General features: G+C 40.8%; 1 protein-coding gene across 14 annotated transcripts in view; it reads right to left on the bottom strand.

The window, feature by feature from the left end:
* NEDD4L (NEDD4 like E3 ubiquitin protein ligase) overlaps window positions 1–23,456 on the bottom strand; it is a 425,802-nt gene that overhangs the window by 149,988 nt on the left and 252,358 nt on the right. For 8 of the 14 annotated variants that reach the window (XM_039544808.1, XM_039544801.1, XM_039544805.1 and 5 more), the window contains one exon: window positions 22,494–22,547. Coding sequence is in view for 7 of the 14 variants with exons in the window: in XM_039544801.1 (XP_039400735.1) it covers window positions 22,494–22,547 (54 nt within the window). In the remaining 7 variants the exon portion in view is untranslated. Of the gene's footprint in view, window positions 1–18,159; window positions 19,348–20,138; window positions 20,162–22,493; window positions 22,548–22,762; window positions 22,849–23,456 lie in introns of those variants that run through there. The other 6 variants (XM_039544806.1, XM_039544807.1, XM_039544794.1 and 3 more) reach the window with 6 other exon arrangements.

Genomic DNA, 23,456 nt, shown 5'->3' with positions numbered 1-23,456 from the left:
TCTGCAAAATCTTGGCCGCTGAATGTTACTATTAACATGACTAATCATGACTAAATTCCCTTAGAAAAAACACCAGTGTTTTTAAATGGTCTTTTCCTACTGTTGTAGGATACGCTTTTCATACAGTGGTTCATATTAGGAAGTAAATAGGGATCTTTCCTGAAATTTATAATCAACTGATGCAGGAAAAATTTTTGCTCACCTAAGGGGAGTGTCAACACCTTTGTGATATGCTTTATCGTAAAACCATGTGACCATAAAACAAGTCTTGCCCCTAACAGGTCAAAGCACGGAACAGGGGTTTCTTCAGTTGAAGTCCCAGTAAAGGCTTCAAAATCTCAGCTTGCTTCACCCAACTTCAAAAGGAATCCCAGTTCTCATCTCTGATCCAGTCCTTCCTACTAGTAATCCTTTCTTTGCAATTCTCACTACCAGATTCAAAACATTCCTCCAGTAATTCCACCTGCCTGCCCCAGCAATGCTACCTTAAAATTCCCTGCACCCAGGGAAAAATCACAATCATCCTCCCTCTACCCTGAAGATGATGATTAACCTCATTCCTGGCAACCGCTGGATGGGTTCTGGAAACGTCTTAATTTCTGACCCATTTTAAATTACGTATTTAGGAAACGGAAATGGAAAAGATGCATGAAGCAACAAGTGGTCTGTTACAGAACCCTGCGGACAGATCTTCAGTTGTTTAGCTTGCAAAATTTCAGAAAGAAAAATCCTGCTGTAATAGTTTAAATTAGACCCATTATAAAAAATGAAGACAATGGAGTCACTTATCTGCATTAGAGGTTAAAACACAAGCTAACAAAAAACGTATTAGCTGCTAATCAGATTAGTGATTCAGACTATTAATTTCTAAATCGATACAAACTAGGCTAGAAATATCCATGAATCTGACTTCTCATAGTAAGGATTGCAGGACTAACTTAACTCACTACATTTCATTGGGCAAAATTTATTGGCACCACAACCATTCCACATATTGATAGGAGGGGGGAGAGATAGCTCAGTGGTTTAAGCATTAGCCTGCTAAACCCAGGATTGTGAGTTCAATCCGTGGAGGGGGCCATTTAGGGATCTGGGGCAAAAAAATCTATCTGGGGATTGGTCCTGCTTTGAGCAGGGGGCTGGACTAGATGACCTCCTGAGGTCCCTTCCAACCCTAGTATTCTATGTGGACATAAGAGGTAGAAATTTACTATAACTGTTGCTTTAAACAGAATACACAGCTCCAAAAAGAGAAAGGTTTTAGATGAAACGTATTTCTGAATTAAAATGTTCCTTCTTCGTCCATGACAATTTGCACACTTGTCTAGTCTCTCATTTGGATTAGTTTCAATGAACCTAATAACAATGCAACAAGTAACTTAATTCTGAAGAAGTTTACACGGCACTTAATATCATTTATTTAAAAAAGGTCTCATTAAATGGTCAGAGCTTGAAACCCTCTGAATCTCTAACGGGATACTAGCTGTCTGCATCAAGAAAGCTGTCAAGGGCTTTTACACTGCCATAAGGCCAGCAGTGTATGTAGCCACACTCAAAAACATAAGACATGAAGAAACTATTAAAGCTAATTTGGGCTTTGCAGTTAACACATACCTCACTAATGACTGGGTTCCCTCATTATGAATTACTGAATTTTGCAAATCAGTATGTGAACAAACAGCACAGTATGGCTAATGCATCACCAAAAGTACTGTGTTCAATTTCCAGCAAGTATAGTTCACTTTTGTTTATAATAGTTCAGTACACTGGCAAGTGTTCTCCGATAGAGTTTCTAAAAATAATGAAGTGTTAGTAATACAGCAACTACTACACTCTACAGTTTTAAACCTTTGCAGAGAGATATGGAAAGAGGACTTTTCACATGTATAAATTAGGAAGTGAGGTTCTAACTCTGCCTTTGAAGAGAAACACATCCAAAATTACCTTTAAATTTAGATTAAAAAAACACTTTTTCAAAACCTGAAATTAACAAATGTTTCCAGGGTTGTTTTTCTTTAAATGTACTATAAACAAGTTTCAAACAAGTACTCCCTTGCATGTTTGCAACCTAAAAGCATTACAGCATTGGGGATCAAGAAGTGAAACAAACAATTGTTACAGTGAACAAAGAAGAAACTAATATAATTAAATTTTCATGGTCCAAGCTAAGAAAAATGCAGGAAGTAAAAAAGCAACAACAAAAAAAGTGGAAAGTAACAGCTGCAGCTCTAATAATCTAAACATTTCTAATCTAAATAAACAAAAATATATTAAAATTGAAGTGTAATTTTAACTTCACAGAATCAATTTTAAAATATATGATTTTGTTATGCGCTATGTTGATATGCACAGCTTTTTTTATGGTTCGGACCTAAAATAAAAGCAGTTTCAAACAATGGACCTATGTAAGAGCTATTAATTTAAAATAAGACATAGCTATAATCAGGAGGAGTGGATATTTTCAAACAAAAATTTAACAGCATGTGAAAGTTAGGATTTAAAGTACAGATTAGTATCTTAATGAGGATTAATACTGTGCTCCACCCTTCAGCTTTAAAAGATTTTTATGGTTTGATGACTACTGTGGGATTTAAGTATTTTGCTTTTTTAATAAAACAGTCATATCACCACCTTCCAGGGCTACATGCTTCTGTGTGCCCAACAACACTCATAAGCCACCAGTACTGCAGAGTAAGTCGTGGCCTGTTGTGTTGTTTGGTAATAAATTTTGACTGCATATTACTGACCTACTCTTACCGTTACCCACACGATTTATACTGCAGCATTTTACACTCTGCCCAGAAATAGGGTGTCACAGTTACTAGACATGCTCGGTAACTGTTTCTGAAGCAGTAAAGGAAGTTTTCATTGTAGGCAATCCAACTGGCAGGTCACACCCAGTCACACTCCAAGGGATGAGCCTATCGGACCAGAGCAGCCCAGCCCCAGGTGCGGCCAGGGTGGCATGGCCCGGACCCAGGCATGGCCGGGGCGGGTTGGCGGGGCATGGCCGGAGCAGACCAGACCCAGATTGGATCTGCTGGGGCTGGAAGAGGAGCACCTATCCTGCAGCCCCAGCCCAAGAGCTGCTACAGTGGGGAGAAGTGCCTCTCCCCACCCAGCACAGGTGCTGCTGCGTGGAGAGAGAGATGGGGAGGAAGCCCGAGCACCCTCATCCCCGGCCCCACTCCAGAGCCTGCACCCCTAGCCGGAGCCCTCACCCCCTGCACCCAGCCCTGAGCCTCTCATCCCCGGCCCCACTCCAGAGCCCGCACCCCTAGCCAGAGCCCTCACCCCCTGCACCCAGCCCTGAGCCTTTCATCCCGGCCCCACTCCAGAGCCCGCACTTCTAGCCAGAGCCCTCACCCCCTGCACCCAGCCCTGAGCCTCTCATCCCCGGCCCCACTCCAGAGCCCGCACTTCTAGCCGGAGCCCTCACCCCCTGCACCCAGCCCTGAGCCTCTCATCCCCGGCCCCACTCCAGAGCCCGCACCCCTAGCCGGAGCCCTCACCCCCTGCACCCAGCCCTGAGCCTCTCATCCCCGGCCCCACTCCAGAGCCCGCACCCCTAGCCGGAGCCCTCACCCCCTGCACCCAGCCCTGAGCCTCTCATCCCCGGCCCCACTCCAGAGCCCGCACCCCTAGCCGGAGCCCTCACACCTCTGCACCCCAACCCTCTGCCCCAGCCCTGAGCCCCCTCCCACACTCCAAACCCCTTGGCCCCACCCCCACCACATGAATTTTGTTATGTGCACCAATATGAAGGTCATGTGTCACACATCACCTCCATATTGGTGCACATAACAAAATTAATTCTGCTCATGGGTGGGAAAAATTAGAGGGAACATTGCTCTCCACATTGAGAGAGGGGCGGATTGAGTAATAAACTTACACTGGCCAGGCTTCTGACCAGGGCAAGATGGTACAGTTTTGGGGTGCAAGACTAGGGGCTTGGTAGATTTGCTAGTGCCTTTCTCTGTGGGATTTATGAGTGGTTCAGGGAGCAGTCACGCAATTTAGCTGGGTGTGGGGCTCCATATGCGGTTGTGCTGAATGATGATAAAGCCTGGAGGGGTTTGCTGCTTGTCGCTAGCAAAGCATTGTGAGAGAGACAGCCCAGGCTGGAGAGTTAAGCAGCACAGCGGTACGCCATTCCAGGTTGTACCCCAAGGATCCTGTCACAGTTGCCCAGCCTATCTGTTCACTCAGGATTTTGCCAAAAGGTGGAGATGACACACATAGGGTTGAGTTTTAGCAGTTTGCGGAGCATAGATTGACATACTGCCAACGTCACTAACATACCCTTTTTTCACTACTTACGTGTAGGCATCTAGAGGTTACAATAAGCATTGTAACTGAAAAAAAAATTAGCATATTTCAAGTGAACTTATTTAACACCGTACTCTAGAGAGATAATCAGGAAAGAATTAAAACAAAACAGGAGATAAACTGCTGGCTTTAGAGCAGTCTTTGTGAAATAAATAGCCGCCCCCCCCCCAAATGACCATTTCTTAAATTTTATATTACTCAGTGCCTTTTACCAAGTGGATACCCTAGTTTGATATCACAAACTAAGTAACACTGCATAGGTGTGTACGGATGTCTAGAATGTGCTGTCGATGTATCTATGCTGAAGTCACTCTGACTGGCACCTTCACTGTTAAAATTCTGTGTCATTATTTCCATTATAAATGAAGTACCTTATAAACTCTTTTGTTTTGCTTTTTTACAAAAAAGATCACTCTGGGCTGAAACTCAACATACAAATTTTCCCAGGCAGAGCAAATGTTTTATTATTGTTATAAAAAGTGATATTATTTCCAGCACTCCTCGTCAAGCTTTTATTCTGGTTTCTTTACAGATTAAATAAGGAAAGTCTGAGTTTTCAGGAAAAACAACTTCCAAAAGGGACATCTATCAGAGTGTGGAACAGACTCCAGGAAACTTTGTGGCGGGCTGGGGATAAAGAGCAGACACAGCATTTTCAGTGCTTGAGTCTTTAAATAAAAACCTATTATAGGAATGATGCTGCCTGATTCTGCAAGACAGAAACCACCTGCAAGGTACTATATGCTCTCAACTCTCATTGAAATCAGTGAAGTTGCCTCCCTCATGCTCCTTCCCTGGAAAGAGGCATACAACCCAATTTAGGCCCCCTCCCCTAGTTCATGTACCAGAGAGCTCTCTGCACCCAGAGGGATTTGTTGGAGGTCAGGTTTGGCTTTAAAGGGACTTACTCCAGTATGGAGGGGAGCATCTCCCTAGCCTCAAAAATAAGCTGCTGGAAGGAAGGAAAGAAAGCAGGATACATTCTGTAGACATTTTGACAATTCACTGCTTTGTGCTATTTAAGGCCTTGGACTGTTTTACAAAGACTGGAAAATTTAATACAAGTTTCTAAAAGGAAGCAGCAAAAAACATTCAGCTCTGCTCATCCATAATCACTTTCATCTGCCATTTCAGGGACATCAGGCACGTGACTGCATCTGGATTTTGATTTTTGCAATGAAAACTCTCTCTAGATCCTTGTACAATAGGTAAGAACAACAAACATACATACAAAAAGAAAACTATCATCTCTGCCTTCTGTGCAATTTGAATGGAGTGAGGGTTGGTCCTAACCTATTTCATCTTCCACTCAAGAACAAGTTGGATGAATAAATAATTAAAATTCTCTGAAGTACACCATTTGTCTTTAAATCATTTTGTCCATTTGTTCTTCAAATTCCTTGATAGTGTGTATAGACTCTTTACAGAAGTTGAAAGGGAAGCAGTTAATCCTCTTCTCAGACCAGAAAGACCACTGCTCCCTATACTCAGTCACCTGAAAAACAGGAGAGCTGGGCCAGCTGTATACAATGAAGCATGCTAGGAAAAGGAAGTGCCATGGGGCAGGCTGGTGACTGGCTCAACAAGAGTGAAATTAAGGGGAAAGTTGGGTTTCCCATATCTGTGAGTAAATTGGTAAGATGAGCTTGCTTGAAATAGGTTCTCTCTTTACAATGTTAACTGGCTTTCCTCAGCCCAATTTTTCCTTTATATTTGGCCTTTAAAGATGGAGTAAACTTACCTTGCACTGCTCTGCAATAAATCACACCAGGTTAGCATCTAAACCCGATCTCTTTTGGACTTGCCATGGCCTAGAAGAGAGTCATTTAAATGCAAAGTTTATGTTGTGTCTTATTAGTCTCAGCAGGGCTTCATTTATTTGAAAGAGAAATACCAAAAGAGAGACTCAATAAAATGTTTACCTGTTAATAAAAATAAAGTAATGGAGATATCCTATCTAGAACTGGAAGAGACCTTGAAAGGTCATCAAGTCCAGCCCCCTGCCTTCACTAGCAGGACCAAGTACTGATTTTGCCCCAGATCCCTAAGTGGCCCCCATCAAGGATTGAACTCTCAGCCCTGGGTTTAGCAGCTTTGATCCACCAGAGTAGACAGATTAGTCCCACCTTCAAAATCAGGCAGATGACTATCAATAGCATTTTCATTCCTTCCTCCCCTTTCTTCTCAACACATTTCAACAATTAAACATGAATAACACAAGCCATAACACAAATATGCACAGACATTTGTTGCCTACATACTAACAGTTAGATGTCAGCACTGGTGGGTCCGGGCTACAGGAAGGAATTACCAGGTAAGGAATCCTCTTTTCTGAAGTCTAATGGGATCTAACTTGCATCCCCCGCAATTTTTAGTAGACGGTTTGGGAAGAAAATGGCTGTTACATTAACAGGACATGCGGGACAGAGATTCAGAAATCCCAAGGCCATTGTGATCATCTAGTCTGACCTCCTGTAGAACACGAGTCACAGAGATTCACCAAAGTAATTCCTGGAGCATACTTTTTAGGGGGAAAAAAATCCAATCTTCACTTAATGGCCAGGAATGGAGAATCTACCGCGACCTTGGTAAATTGTTCTGAAGGTGAAGTACCCTCACTGGTAAAAATATATGCCTTATTTCCAGTCTGAATTTGTCTAGTTTCAACTTCCAGCCAACGAATCACGTTATACCTTTCTCTGCTAGACATTATTAAATATTTGTACTTATAAAACTGTGATCACGTCACCCCATAACCCTTCCCCTTTGTTAAGCTAAACTGATTAAGCTCCTTGAGTCTATCCCTATATGACATATTTTCTAATAGCCTGTGTTTATTCCCTGAACCCTCCCCAAATTTATCAACATACTCCTTGAACTATGGACACCAAAACTGGACACGGTATTCCAGCGGCGGTCACACAACTGCCAAATATAGAGATAAAATACCCTCTACTCCTACTCAAGATTCCCCTGTTTATGCATCCAAGGATAGCATTAGCCCTTTTAGCCCCATCACCACACTGGGACCTCATATTCAGCTGATTATCCTCCACAACCTCTGAGTCTTTTTCAGAGTCACTTCTTCCCAGGATGGAATACCCCATCCTGTAAGTAGGACCTACTTTCTCAGTTCCTAGATGAATACATTTAGCTGTATTAAAACAAATTGTACGTGCCTAGCTTACCAAGTGATCCGGTTTGCCCAGCATCAGTGATCAGTTATATTCGTTATTCAACACTCCCCAAATGTTTGTGTCATTGGCAAACTATCAGCGATGATTTTGTTTTCTCTACCAGGTCAGTGATCAAGATGTTAAACAGCCCAAAAGCAAGAACCAATCCCTGCAGAACTCCACCAGAAACACAAGCACTCAGTGATGATTCCCCTCAATGACATTCAGACCTATCAGTTAGCCAGCTTTTAAATCTATTTAAGGTGTGCCATACTAATTTTATATCATTATAATTTAATCAAAATGTTGTGCAATACCAAGTCAAATGCCTTACAGAAGTCTAAGTATATTACATGACAGGAGATGTAAGCTTGAAAGATATAAGCATTTTGCCATCAGAGACTTCTGAGCCTTTTCCCCCTAGTGTGAAACTACAGAATTTGCCTCATTTGCTGCTGTTGCCTGCATAGAAGGCCTGAGATACTATTTCTTGGAATGCTGCCTTCTTCACAAGCACTTGGTGAATCTGTTTCCAGCATAGCTCAGTGGTTTGAGCATTGGCCTGCTAAACCCAGGGTTGAGAGTTCAATCCTTGAGGCGGCCATTTGGGGATTTAGTTGAGGATTGGTCCTGCTTTGAGCAGCAGGTTGGACTAGATGACCTCCTGAGGTCCCTTCCAATCCTGAGATTCTATAATCCAGTGAGGTTGTACGGGGGGGCATAAAAAGAGTTCAAGTACACAGATGTCACTACCCATTTCAAAATGATCAGCTATTAGTTGCTACCTATCTGATTTCCACAGAGAGGAGGGGACCAATCCACCTGTCTACACAGGTGACATCTAAGGCACAGAAATACAATAATACATCTTTTCTATCTAACTACGCTGCACTCTTTTAGTCCCCAACTGTGCATTTTTTGAAATGTTGTTCTTTTGGGGGGTGGAAGGGAGCATTTCAGCCCTCCATATCAGACATTCTGCTTTACAGTAACATTGGCCAGGTGAAAACACTCTGGCTCTCAACAGATCATGTGCAGAGTTAGCACAGTGGAGGAGCCTTGAAGCATGGTGCTCCAAGAACACACAACCAACCAAGCAGGTAATGAAACAAGCCCACCTCTGCAGTGAGTGAAATTGCTTATTTCCCTTTACAATTAAGACTACATATCAATTAGCACACAGCACATCCCAGTCACAACCCACTTTTGACAAATGAGACTGAGGTAATGCCATTTTCTTGGCGGCTTGGTTATAAAAATGTAGGGGTATTCGGTGCAAGAGATCTGCAGTTTATTCCTGGATATAAGCGCTCAGATCTCATTCCCACGACCACTGCAGGGCTGGCTTGTGGCTAAAAGGCCTTTACTTTGTTGAATACTGTGTGCAAATACATATCTGCAAACCTATAAACAGCATACAGTGATATTGTCTTTACATGAACAATTAGCAGCAGTTATCTAATGTTTCTATGATCTATGTTAGTAAAACACTCAGCCACCAGTATAATCAAGTTTCACTGTCACCAGTGCCTCCCACCACACTGATTAGTAGCAGAACTGACAGCGTGTCCCTGAGGTGGTAGCCAGGATAATAGAAAATACAAATTAAAGACTTCCAGTGTGATCGGGGGGCAATGAAATCTTCTGGTTCTCCAAGTGGCTTAAAGAAATGCCAGTTCAACTGTCCATCAGCAGTGGCTTTCCATGGGAATTACGGTAACTTGCAGCAACTCTTAGTTAGAAAGCTCAAAAGCTTCAGAAATCCACCAAATGAGCTTCTACACATAAAACTTAAGGCAGCCAATGCTGTAAGAACAAGTAGTAGCAAGTTTGTCTCCCAAGAGGTGCAAAAAGCAAAAAAGTTGGGACTCTGGAAAGAGATAGTGAGACAAAGAATTTTAAGAAAATGTTTTGACTGTAATACTCCTGTTTTACAAACACACACGCTCAAGATAACTTTCAAACGCCATTCTATAAAGCTTTGGGATTCTGGTAACAAGACAACAAACGTAAGAAATCCACACTGACATTGTAGCCAATGTCAGTTGTCAATTACTCATTTTATGTAAGTCTGAAGAGCACAAATCTTTACCCTCTCTATATATCCTGATTTCGTAGACTCATAGAAATGTAGGGCTGAAAGGGACCTCAATAGGTCATATTGTCCATTCTCCCTTTCTGTGAGGGATTAAGTAAAACTGGGCCATAGCTGATAGGTATTTGTCCAACCTGTTCTTAAAGACCTCCAATGATAACAATTCCACAACCTGCCTAGGTAACCTGTTCTAGTGTTTAACTGTCCTCACAGTCAGAACGTTTTTTCTAATATACATCCCGAATCTCCCATCCTGCAAACTAAGATTACTTCTTGTGCTACCCTCAGTGGACAAGAGAAACAATTGATGACAATCCTGTTTATAACAACCTTTTATATATTTGAAAATTTACATCCCCCCTTCAGCGAACAGGGGCTGCTAACAGGGAGTTTCGCAAGGGAGTTTAGAAGGGGAGTGGGAAGGGAGCGGGAGTCCCTCGCCAGCCGTAACCCCTTCCCTGTGGCCCCCCCTAAAATCCTAAAACCTATAAACCAAACTACATTCCAAAACTACTTTCCTTAAACCACCCCTTCACTAACTAGGAGACAATGCAGGCAGAAGCCCAGCAGCAGAGTGGGGGCTATCCAGTTTATTGCACTGACTGTCGCATGTATGATTACCTGCCCTGTGGGCGGGTGGCGTATGTGTGCAGTCGGTGCAAGGAGCTCCTGGCCCTCAGAGACCATGTACGGACTTTGGAGGCCAGGGTGGCGGAACTGGAGGAGCTGAGAGAGGCAGAGAGGTATGTTGATGAGGCTTTCCGGGACACTGTAGAATTGTCCCACCTCCGCTTAGACAGCTCCTGTGCTGTTGAGGAGGAAGAAGGGCCCAGGGAAGTAGAGCAGTCAATGGGAGCAGAGGGAAACCTTCCCGTAGTTGGGACCTTCCTTCCAGATGGTGCTGGGGTTGCCTCTCGCACTGAGGTTGCCTCTCTGGGGGAGGGAACTCCAGTTTCTAGGAAAAGGCAGGTGTTAGTAATGGGAGATTCGATTATTAGAAATGTAGATAGCTGGGTCTGTGATGACCGGGAGAACCGTATGGTGACTTGCCTGCCTGGTGCAAAGGTTGCGGATCTCTCGAGGCATCTAGATAGACTTATGTGTAGTGCTGGGGAGGAGCCGGTGGTCGTGGTACATGTAGGTACCAATGACATAGGGAAGGGTAGGAGAGATGTCCTGGAAGCCAAATTTAGGCTGCTAGGGAAGAGACTGAAATCCAGGACGTCTATGGTGGCATTTTCAGAAATGCTCCCGGTTCCACGCGCAGGGCCAGGTAGGCAGGCAGAGCTTCAGAGTCTCAATGCGTGGATGAGACGATGGTGTAGAGAGGAGGGGTTCACATTCATTAGGAACTGGGGAAACTTCTGGAATGGGAGGAGCCTATACAGGAGAGATGGGCTCCACCTAAACCAAAGTGGAACCAGACTGCTGGCACTAAACATTAAAAAGGTTGTAGAGCAGTTTTTAAACTAGGAGATGGGGGAAAGCCGACTGCTGCAGAGGAGCGTGTGGATCGGACACAGACTTCTCTTAGGGGAGAGTCTGATGATAGAGAATCTCCAGGTTATAGTCAGGAGCAGAGGAATGAGAAGTATAATGTAAGGGCCGGATCAGATGATAAACAGTCACATAAAAAAGAATCTGGCACATCAGAAAAAGGCAGGCTAATAAACAGGGACAAGTTTTTAAAGTGCTTGTACACAAATGCCAGAAGTCTAAATAATAAGATGGGTGAACTAGAGTGCCTTGTGATAAAGGAGGATATAGATATAATAGGCATCACAGAAACCTGGTGGACTGAGAGCAATCAATGGGACACAATCATTCCGGGGTACAAAATATATCAGAAGGACAGAACAGGCCATGCAGGGGGAGGAGTGGCACTATATGTTAAAGAAAGTGTAGATTCAAATGAAGTAAAAATCTTAAGCGAATCCACAGGTTCCATAGAGTCTCTATGGATAGAAATTTCATGCTCTAGTAAAAATATAACAGTAGGGATCTATTATCGACCACCTGACCAGGACAGTAATAGTGATGATGAAATGCTAAGGGAAATTAGAGAGGCTATCAAAATTAAGAACCCAATAATAGTGGGGGATTTCAATTATCCCCATATTGACTGGGAACATTTCACTTCAGGACGAAATGCAGAGATAAAATTTCTCGATACTTTAAATGACTGCTTCATGGAGCAGCTGGTACGGGAACCCACAAGGGGAGAGGCGATTCTAGATTTAATCCTGAGTGGAGCGCAGGAGCTGGTCCAAGAGGTAACTATAGCAGGACCACTTGGAAATAGTGACCATAATACAATAGCATTCAACATCCCTGTGGTGGGAAGAACATCTCAACTGCCCAACACTGTGGCCTTTAATTTCAAAAGGGGGAAATATACAAAAATGAGGGGGTTAGTTAGACAAAAGTTAAAAGGTACAGTGACTAAAGTGAAATCCCTGCAAGTTGTGTGGGCCCTTTTTAAAGACACCATAATAGAGGCCCAACTTCAATGTATACCCCAAATTAAGAAAAACAGTAAAAGAACTAAAAAAGAGCCACCGTGGCTTAACAACCATGTAAAAGAAGCAGTGAGAGATAAAAAGACTTCCTTTAAAAAGTGGAAGTCAAATCCTAGTGAGGCAAATAGAAAGGAGCACAAACACTGCCAACTTAAGTGCAAGAGTGTAATAAGAAAAGCCAAAGAGGAGTTTGAAGAACGGCTAGCCAAAAACTCCAAAGGTAATAACAAAATGTTTTTTAAGTACATCAGAAGCAGGAAGCCTGCTAAACAACCAGTGGGGCCCCTTGATGATCAAAATTCAAAAGGAGCGCTTAAAGACAATAAAGTCATTGCGGAGAAACTAAATGGATTCTTTGCTTCAGTCTTCACGGCTGAGGATGTTAGGGAGATTCCCAAACCTGAGCTGGCTTTTGTAGGTGACAAATCTGAGGAACTGTCACAGATTGAAGTGTCACTAGAGGAGGTTTTGGAATTAATTGATAAACTCAACATTAACAAGTCACCGGGACCAGATGGCATTCACCCAAGAGTTCTGAAAGAACTCAAATGTGAAGTTGTGGAACTATTAACTAAGGTTTGTAACCTGTCCTTTAAATCGGCTTCGGTACCCAATGACTGGAAGTTAGCTAATGTAACGCCAATATTTAAAAAGGGCTCTAGGGGTGATCCCGGCAATTACAGACCAGTAAGTCTAACGTCGGTACCGGGCAAATTAGTTGAAACAATAGTAAAGAATAAAATTGTCAGACACATAGAAAAACATAAACTCTTGAGCAATAGTCAACATGGTTTCTGTAAAGGGAAATTGTGTCTTACTAATCTATTAGAGTTCTTTGAAGGGGTCAACAAACATGTGGACAAGGGAGATCCGGTGGACATAGTGTACTTAGATTTCCAGAAAGCCTTTGACAAGGTCCCTCACCAAAGGCTCTTACGTAAATTAAGCTGTCATGTGATAAAAGGAAAGGTCCTTTCATGGATTGAGAACTGGTTAAAGGACAGGGAACAAAGGGTAGGAATTAATGGTAAATTCTCAGAATGGAGAGGGGTAACTAGTGGTGTTCCCAAGGGTCAGTCCTAGGACCAATCCTATTCAATTTATTCATAAATGATCTGGAGAAAGGGGTAAACAGTGAGGTGGCAAAGTTTGCAGATGATACTAAACTACTCAAGATAGTTAAGACCAAAGCAGATTGTGAAGAACTTCAAAAAGATCTCACAAAACTAAGTGATTGGGCAACAAAATGGCAAATGAAATTTAATGTGGATAAATGTAAAGTAATGCACATTGGAAAAAATAACCCCAACTATACATACAACATGATGGGGGCTAATTTAGCTACAACGAGTCAGGAAAAAGATCTTGGAGTTATCGTGGATAGTTCTCTGAAGATGTCCACGCAGTGTGCAGAGGCGGTCAAAAAAGCAAACAGGATGTTAGGAATCATTAAAAAGGGGATAGAGAATAAGACTGAGAATATATTATTGCCCTTATATAAATCCATGGTATGCCCACATCTCGAATACTGTGTACAGATGTGGTCTCCTCACCTCAAAAAAGATATTCTAGCACTAGAAAAGGTTCAGAAAAGAGCAACTAAAATGATTAGGGGTTTAGAGAGGGTCCCATATGAGGAAAGATTAAAGAGGCTAGGACTCTTCAGTTTGGAAAAGAGAAGACTAAGGGGGGACATGATAGAGGTATATAAAATCATGAGTGATGTTGAGAAAGTGGATAAGGAAAAGTTATTCACTTATTCCCATAATACAAGAACTAGGGGTCACCAAATGAAATTAATAGGCAGCAGGTTTAAAACAAATAAAAGGAAGTTCTTCTTCACGCAGCGCACAGTCAACTTGTGGAACTCCTTACCTGAGGAGGTTGTGAAGGCTAGGACTATAACAATGTTTAAAAGGGGACTGGATAAATTCATGGTGGCTAAGTCCATAAATGGCTATTAGCCAGGATGGGTAAGAATGGTGTCCCTAGCCTCTGTTCATCAGAGGATGGAGATGGATGGCAGGAGACAGATCACTTGATCATTGCCTGTTAGATTCACTCCCTCAGGGGCACCTGGCATTGGCCACTGTCGGTAGACAGATACTGGGCTAGATGGACCTTTGGTCTGACCCGGTACGGCCTTTCTTATGTTCTTATGTTCTTATGTCTTCTCTTCTCTAAACATACCCAGTTCTTTTCAGCTTTCCTCATAGGTTATTTTTCTGTGCAAGCAAGCACAGGTTCAAAGTGCAAATAAACCCTTGCTTGAGGGTTGTGCATGTGGATGGTAGTGGGGTTTGGGCAAAAACACATGTGAAAGCACAGGCTAAAGTTACAGTGTAGACATACCATAAGAATGTACTCTCATGCCGTTATCTGAAAAGAGCAGACATTTCTACAATGAACTACATAATTTGATCAATTCATTTCTATTGTTTTTTATGTTTCCACTAATGGCTAATTAGTACATTGGAAATAGGTATTCTTTTAAAAATATAATTTTTAAATAGTAATTAGAAAATCCTAATATACAGAAATTACAGTCAAGTGTCAACCACATTTTTTTATATATATAGTAGGAAGTATAATCCAGCTCTCTCCTAAAATATCTATTTACAACGTTTTATTTTTTCATATATAGCACCAAGAAAGCCATGAAGGAGGAAGCGAGATTGTATATTTGCACAAATTTTCAGCTCAATCCTGTTTTCTCTGAAGTTAATGTGGTTTTTGCCACTGATTTCAGTGGGAACGGGATAGCACCGGGTAAGTATGTGGCAACATACCTTTGCTTGTACAGTACAGAACAGATATAGGTGTATAAACACAACCAGAATTTTTATCTGCTTATATCAGAAACTTGTAGGAATTTAGATCTTTAAAAGCAGGTAGTCTCAAATAAATCCATTAAAAAAAGCCACCTAATGAGTAGTTCCAAGCTCATAATTTTCCTACAGCAACATTTAGACAATTTTCAGTGGGACTTAGTGATTACTGTAATAGGTGGATCTGATTAGAAAGATAATCCTGAAGAAGGAAGAAAAAGAATGAACGTTCAGTTGTGACAAAACTCTGGAGGTGTTAGGTCTTCCTTCTCAGTAATTATAATACAATACTGCAATATTTTATTTGTCAAGATACTTTGCATTTTTGTTCTTAACAATAACAAATGCCCACTGGAATACTCAGATATTCTCCAACACCAGCTGCCCCTCACATGGGATTTTCTATGTTCAGTTATCACAGTATTTCTAGCATACATACACAAAACCCCAATAATATAAACACAAACATATCGATAGACAGAATAACTATTGTTTTTAATATGCAGAGACACACAGCATGAAAACTTTCACACTGCATATAAAATATCATCAGAGTAACCCAAAGAATCTACAGAGACTGCCAATAAATTTTTTTTAAGTTGGTCATATGTTCTTATTTTACCTAATATTTCATGGTAACTCAATGAAATACATCCTGCCTGCCCAAAAACACTTCTGATTAAAACAGAAGATATTTGAAAGATCATAAACACTTGGTAGCAGTAGGACTGCAGACGCCCGCATGAATGTTTTCACTCAAGATAAATAAGGCTATGGCAGCTGCTGTCTACAGTCCAGGGCCCATGCCCTATATCAATCAAATACACACAAACTAGCTTAACTGGAAGAGTCTAGAAATTATTTTACCCTAAGAGCTTTAACGGGAAAAACTTTTCTCCCCAGTTTAATGAAAATCATTTCTGCACATAATTTATCATCATCATATGACCTATCAAAACAAACTTGTAAGGAATGAATTAAAAATGACACCCCACTGAAAAACATTGTCTGCGTAGACTAAATAAAGAAAATCTTTCATTCTTAAGTTGTTTTCATTGTCCAGCTTTCCTCCACCGAGTAAATGTGCCTAGTAAACTGCGTCCACCCAGAACATTTCTGGGTTCACTAATAATAATATCAAGAAAGTAGGATATATCTTTTTAAAAGTCTTAATTAAGGAAACCTATTTGCAATAAAGATTTTAAATCCTGTTTAGATTGAGTGCCTCTGCAACTGCCATGGTACACAACTGACTGACTAACTTTATGTGGGGCTAAAACTGATTGCCATGGGTTCACTCAGTAGCAAGCAGCATAAATGGTTTAGAAAAATCTATAAATTTATACCCCAAAACATAAATGTACTGTTATAATGGAGGCCAAGTTCAGGAGAGATATCAGATTCTTTTCTCCAGTTTAACAGAGATGGGCACTGTTGCAGGGACAATGAAGTGGGGATGAACAACCTTTTGGGAAGTTGCACAAATCTGTGTCCAAATCTTCCTCCTCTGTCTGATTTATGGAAGCATTTACAGTGCTGGAAATTAAACAGGGATAATGAGTGGAAAATGGCAGTGTAGACGTAGGACTTGGGTGATGTGGAGTAATGGTTTAAGATGAAGAGCTGTGTGCAACCCACTGGATGTTGGGTGAGGGTGTCTAAAGAATATCAACTGTACTTGTAGAAGAGAAGAGAGGGGCCTGAACCAAAACCCTGGATGTAAATAATCCCAAACTTTGGAAAAGTTAAAACTGGAGTACAACTTCACAGTGGCCTTTTTCTCCCAAAAATCAAACATCCTCAAATCTTCAGGAAAATCTGTGTCCAGATAAGAAGTTTACACTTCAAGGCCTAACTCTAATGTAAACAAGATAAAAACGTCTCAAAAAAAATTAAATGAAAGAACAAATTTTTTAACATATTGTTGAGTGTGATAGTGAAATCACAACAAAAGAAGAACTAGAGGTGTTTTCCACAGGCATACTCTGAATGTAAAATATTCACAGGCTGCCAACAAACACATTTAGCAATTTATACAGACAAGGTGTGATATGGTATAAAACAGAAGAGAAGAATTTTCCCCACAAAGGCTGTGAGGGCTAGTTATTCATGTCCATGTGTTAAAAATGTATACTGACGTGCTAAAAAGAAAGTTATCTTGGAATAACTTTCACACTATTTTTGCTATAAAAGCTGCAGAGTCATCATATGGTCTTACTGTATTTAGCAGCTGTCTTTCTGTACTACATTTCACTGAAAGAGACCACGAGAAAATGAGAACACACACAAGCAATAAAGACCAAAAGCTGATCTTGTGAGTCTGTTTTCACAGCGGCAGATAGGGTACTTACTATTCTATATACAGCATCATTGAGCTTAGAACTCAAGTGAGCAGTGTTAAATTGCACGGCACAGCAATTCAAGCAAATGACTCCCCATGCCCCCATAAGTTTTACCCACGCATAGGCCTATAAAGTATGTTTCAAAACACATTATAGAACTTCATCTCTCTCTCTCTCATATTACGTGAGAAATAGGCAGTATAAGAAGATTTTATATCATTTTTCATACCAAAGTTATATTACAAGATATTGTAATAAATTATGCCTATATTGCATTTACAGTAGTTTGATCACATTTCATATGAGACAAAGGACAATGCGAAATGTTTTTATTTTAAAGAAGATCAAGAGCAAAAGTATTCTTTGAAATAAAACAATTCTCACCGCTTGGTACTGAGAAAACAAAATTGGTTTCTTTACCGATTTCTGTCCCCACAAAGTCCTGAACTGCTAGTATATTTAAATTTCATTTTTATATACATTTTAAAATAATATGGAAAACAAAGCATTTGTTTAAAAAATGTTATTCTTTGTACAGCAAGGACTTAGCAAACTCAAAGAAATAAGAGCAAATAGTGACACTTGGGCTTTCCAATTTGCTAAAACCCTTCAGCTGACGTAACACTGAGTTAAGCAACATGTGAGACATTAGGACTCCAACAAAACATTGCACTGGATGTAATCATACCTGGAAGCAAAACTATTTTAGGTTAGAGTTAAGGATGCTTTACAGATTGTTCCAGAGACATGTAGATCTTACCAGTATTACTGAGTGAAATTCTTTAGTTATCTAGAATTCAGAAGCTTTTCTATGTTACCATTTACATTTTGCTAGAACACCAGGGGAAGCATTTTCAGCATGTTACTTACTGTGGCACTGGTCACTGTAGGCCCAGAGGTATCAGGGCTGTCTTCATCAGAAACTTGATTTTGTTCTTCAGTACCACGGGTTACAAGAATTCTGAAGTGTTGCTGCCTTGTGTTTTGATCTGGTCTGATTTTAAACAAGCATCCCTGCCCTTGAGGAATCCTCTCTACCGAATTGCTTCTAGATATTTCTGACCCATTTCTGCTATTTCCATGCAGTTCTGAATTCCCTCCATTTTCTACAAGGCTAATTTGTTCTGGTCGCGGCTGGACAGGGTAGGAAGTACTCCTCTCCAGCCGTATGCGAGGATACCTTACCAATCTATTCCCTTTTGTTCCTGTAAAGCCAAAATTATAGTCGCTTCCTGTACCTGTACCACTTGCCTGTGATTGCTGCAACTGGAAAACAAACAACTTTTTCCCTGAATTTGCTGACATGTCTGGCAGATGCTGCAAAGACCAGCGTCTGGGTTCAGAGGCAAGGGCGTTATCCCGAACCTCGGAACCAAAGGGCGATAGCATAACCTGATGCATATCTGCGCTTGAAGCACGATGCTGAATTCTTACACCACTTATGTTTAACCCTGAAGCTGCTTCACTTGCTTCATCTTCTTCGGCAGTCGTTGCGACATCATCATTCTGGTTATTGGAAGGAATTGTACAAAATATTCTGTGATTACAGGAAACAGCTCCATTAAGCCGTTGCCCAGTCTCTTCAGGCATCCTGGGTGGAGAATTCTCTGGGGTCACTTGTGGACTGCTTGGAGAAAAAGAATGGCTGTCAATGGGGCATGTGTAATGCTCCCTGAAGTCTGAAAATTTACATGGAAGAGTCTCCTCAGGAGACTCTGGGGCTCCACACTCATCAGCACAGCCGTTCACAGCTTTGCGCTGAAGAGAGATCTGCATAGATGAGCTCCTTGTTGGACGCACATCAATATTGTTCAGCAGCTGAGGAATAAACATAGATGTGCTTCTTTTTAAGGAGCCCACTTCTTGCAAATCACCGCCACCATAATCCGCTCCATGTCGGGAGAAAGGATGAGGACTGTTTCTTCTTGGCAAAGTGTGGAATGCCATGAAAAAGTCATCTTCTCTCTCTCGGTCTAGGATCTCAGATTCAGGGGCCGTGTTGCTTCGTCCAGAGCCAAAATGAAACCGCAGCCGATGGGCCATGGTTTAACAAAGAGAAGAAAGGGAGAGAGAGAGAGAACAGCAACAATTCAGGCACTGCCAGAAGTTAAAAAACAAAGACAAACTCCAAGAAAAAGTGTCCCATCTGCCAAACTGTTAGCACTGCAGCACTGATAGCGACAGATAGCAGAAATAGCCCAAGTGGCAAGCAGCATTCCAGGCATGATTGGATAAGAGCAATCAGCGCTCCTACACACTGTGACATAGGGTAGGATGGTTGGAGTCACATGACCTGGTTCCCCCTCTCCACTGCAAGTTAGTTGTGTGTTGTTTTTTTTTTTTTTAATACCAGCAAGAGCCTGAAACAGCACCTTCACAGCTGCTCCTTTTCCATCAGAAAAGAGCTGCCCCCGCGGGAGAGGTCTCACAGCTGACTAAGGCAGCAAGCACACTCGGCGCTGCTATAAATCTAAGCCACATCACATTCACAGAGCACTTTTGTACAAAAATGTTAACTGCCACAAAAGTACTTTAAGTGTTAAAAGTTCAAGTGGACTTCACAATGCAGATTGAGAAGAACAAAACTGGTTCAAGTAGACAAATTCAGGCTTCATCTGTCAACCCCTTAATGCTACAGCATTAGACTACCATGGTAGAACATAAATAAATATTAGTCCATGGTTATACTTTAGGATTTTTTCACCAGTTCTTTAAAAGATTAAGTAACAAACTATTCACTCTGGAAAAAATCCACAACTTTCACATTACCACGGTAAACACAGCATAAACTACTCATCCTACATACAGATCCTTTTCTTCCCTTAGAAATTGCAACAAAGAAACCTTACATATGACAAAGACTTCTCAGACAAGGATAGCAGCAGAAATGAACAAGATGGCAGGAGACAGTTTCTTTTTCAGTTTTACCAGGCAGCAAAGACGAGCGAAAACTGAAGAAGAGTATGCATGTAGTTTTGTAATGATTTGACTTAAGCACCGTACAGAAACGCTGCCCAACGCTGGCAGCCTTCCAATGAGAAAGTTAGCAATATTCCCGTCCGATTGCCAGCATGGAGTATAGCTATGCTTGCTAAGAGCCAAAAGATCTCAAAAGAAGAACATATGGATTACAACCAAAAATTAAAGCGAACATCCCAATTCAGCCCTGCCACATTGCAGAATCTCAGTGTTTAAAAAGGGGCTGTCACAGCTGAGGTGTACTGAAGTTTTAGAACATTTCTGCATGAATCAGAAACAACATCCATTTAAACAAAAAGTTTCTATACAAAAGAGAGACAAACTAATTCAATTCAACGAGTGACAACTTGGTCCTATGAAAAGCTCCAAAAAATTAGTTTTTTTCAACAACTCTACACTTGTAGGTGTAGGGTCAACACTACATTTAGACATTTAAACCACTGTTTTACAACAGCTTGTTTTCAAATACAGAAAACCACCAAGTACAAGAGAAATTGAAGCTGGTTAAAATGATAAAACTGCCAAGGGCCAGTACAATCCTCTATTGTTTTAACTGGACTATGAGCCAACAATGAGAAAAACATGGGTATTTGCTACACAGTAACAGCACTGTAGATTGCCTTGTGCAAGCACAGGTGTTAAAATTATTTTAATACACTTTTCAGACAACAGCATGTTTCTGTGCTATTTAAATAAGCAAGTCTCTCTTTTCTTCTAAAACTAAATTTGCAACCACAGTCTGCTGTGGCCTGGATTGGGGGGGAACGGACTGCAATCTCGAACAACTCTCTGGTGGTTTAGGAACAAGATGAACAAGCAAGAAAATTATTCTTGGGGCAAATCTTACAAATGTAAACTTTACAAGTAGGTATTTATTCCCAGCATAAATTGTAACAGAAAACAGGCAAACATAGTAAGCTGTTTTGGATCCTAAAAATATACTCATGCTACATAAATTAGAGTACTCAATTCAATACTCTCTCATTCTAGGCACATAACCTGGAATCTTAATATATATTTAACTGTAAGTGCTCTTTTTTAATACATACATTGGCTCAAAATAAAAGGGTGCAAAGTTACCACACACTAGTATGAGAGAAGGGAAATTGCCACCTCTCCGATGTCCCTGTGTGGTAATCGTTTAAAAAAAAAAAAAGTCTTTTTAACGACCACCACTATACTGCCACATATTGGTTTGACTGTGCACATCACTACCCTCTGCTGGCTCACATAAAACTCGTTCAAGTTTTCTGATATTATTCCATTCTGCCGCTGGCCTGCAAAGAGGATAAGAAGCTAAAACTAGCAAGAGTTAATCAAGATTCTCTACTAGTTCAAATGGTAGATGCCTGGGTTTGTGAAACAGATTAAATGCCTTTCAGTACACTGATCACCACAGAGTGTCTATATATGTTGCCACCCTGCCACAGATTTGTTACTGTACTTCCTCACAGCATTAAATGAGTGGCCCTCTAGATTTCCCCCCTCTGAAAAAGGTTATATAAACTCTGTGTAGGTCTTTTTCCTTGCATTACATTAACATTTGCTTTGATGGAGCTGAAAGAAAAAAGATGTACTTCTTAGAGCTTTTTTTAATTAACAAAAGGATATTCAAACTATCCAAAATATATCTGGCATATTTTCCCCCAATATAGTAAGCAAGTTTGGTAGAGACCTACTGTACTTATCTAATTTGAAGGAACCGAATATTTTGTGCTATAGCGCCACATCCTCTATTATAAAAGTGTTCATAAATATACTGTTAGTGGGTCACACAGTATGCTATTCCACTAATACTGCTTTTTTAAATTTCCGCAAAGTACATTTATAAATTGTGATTATATTGATGTCTTACATCAACTAGATGCAAAATCAGACCTTAGAGATTTTTGCTTAGACACCTATTTAATCTTATAAAAAATGGCAAAGAAGATTTAAAAATAAGTAATTGCATTATGCCTTCCCTAAATGTCCCCACTGCATAAGACAACTTTGGCTCAAGATGAGTGTTATGAATGTTCAGCCAGTAAAATAGCAAAATTTCCTGCTTTATATACTTCACTTGACTTTCCTTAGTGTACATATTTACACCACTCACACAAAATAAACTTTAATTTAACATATGCCAAATTTCCAGGAACTAAGATTCAGGAGCTATGTTACTTCCACGTTTAGTTGTGTAATTAATAAAACACACACAAAGAGGAATGCAGTAGTACACTCACCAATCTGTTTTCGTCAAACACTTCGAACAGGAGTCTATGATTAGTTGGGTTTACCTATAAAAATATATATATAGTGTTACTTCATGTTCATTATCTTTATGACAAACCATTCACGGGTACAATAATTTGCTAAATGACCAATCCAAGGCAATAGGAATAGGGCTGACAAGCCTTGTATATATCTCTAACTATACCTAGTGTGTAAATACACATTTATGTCCTAAATGTACAACTAGAAATGTTCTGGCGTTCAATATGTTTTTACTTACAGCTGTTAATAGAGCACCTAGTATACTACATCCCTGTTCCTTAAGAAAGCTTCAAAGAGGCAGAGACATTTTATGGATGTCACATGGGGCTATAGGGTCTTTCTTGGTACTGCAACTTCAGAGCTTAATTGTGATGCAGGAAACAGAATTTTTAAAAGATATTCCTCTTTGTTATGGATTCTGAACATGCCATTCAGAATTCTGCAGTTTCTCTATTTTTCAACCTCTGCCCAGATCCAGTCAGTCACTGTTCCTAGCCTATTTAACCACATATGCCACTTCAGAAACACTGCTGAGGAGGTGAGAAGGCATACCCTGTGCAAACTTTTCTAAAAGTAGCAGAGAAATGAGTACACCTCCAGGATGTAGTTTCCACGGACAGACATTGAACTACATAGATCCCCTCAAAACAATGAATGATCAAGGAGGCAATGAGGCCACCAATGAATAAAGACAAGTTTCTATGGTAGTTAATCCAGGTCAGTACATTTTTCAGGAAAGCTTTTGTAAGACAGGTGGCTAAGCCCAGTCCTCTATTTGAGGCAACATAAAGATATTCTGTAATAGGCAGACACTTATGTGGGTTTGTAGATGGGGAAATCCCCCAAATTGAACTAGCGCAAGAAGCTCTGAAATAGGGGAGTGCACACAAGTACTAGTTTGTGTATTTCTGGGTAGGATTTTCATGAGTTTT

This window comes from Mauremys reevesii, linkage group 6 (genome assembly GCF_016161935.1).
Source record: "Mauremys reevesii isolate NIE-2019 linkage group 6, ASM1616193v1, whole genome shotgun sequence".
In the NCBI taxonomy this organism is placed as follows: domain Eukaryota; kingdom Metazoa; phylum Chordata; order Testudines; family Geoemydidae; genus Mauremys; species Mauremys reevesii.
Note: the sequence above shows the minus strand (reverse complement) of the source record. Positions and strands in the feature narration are given on the sequence as shown.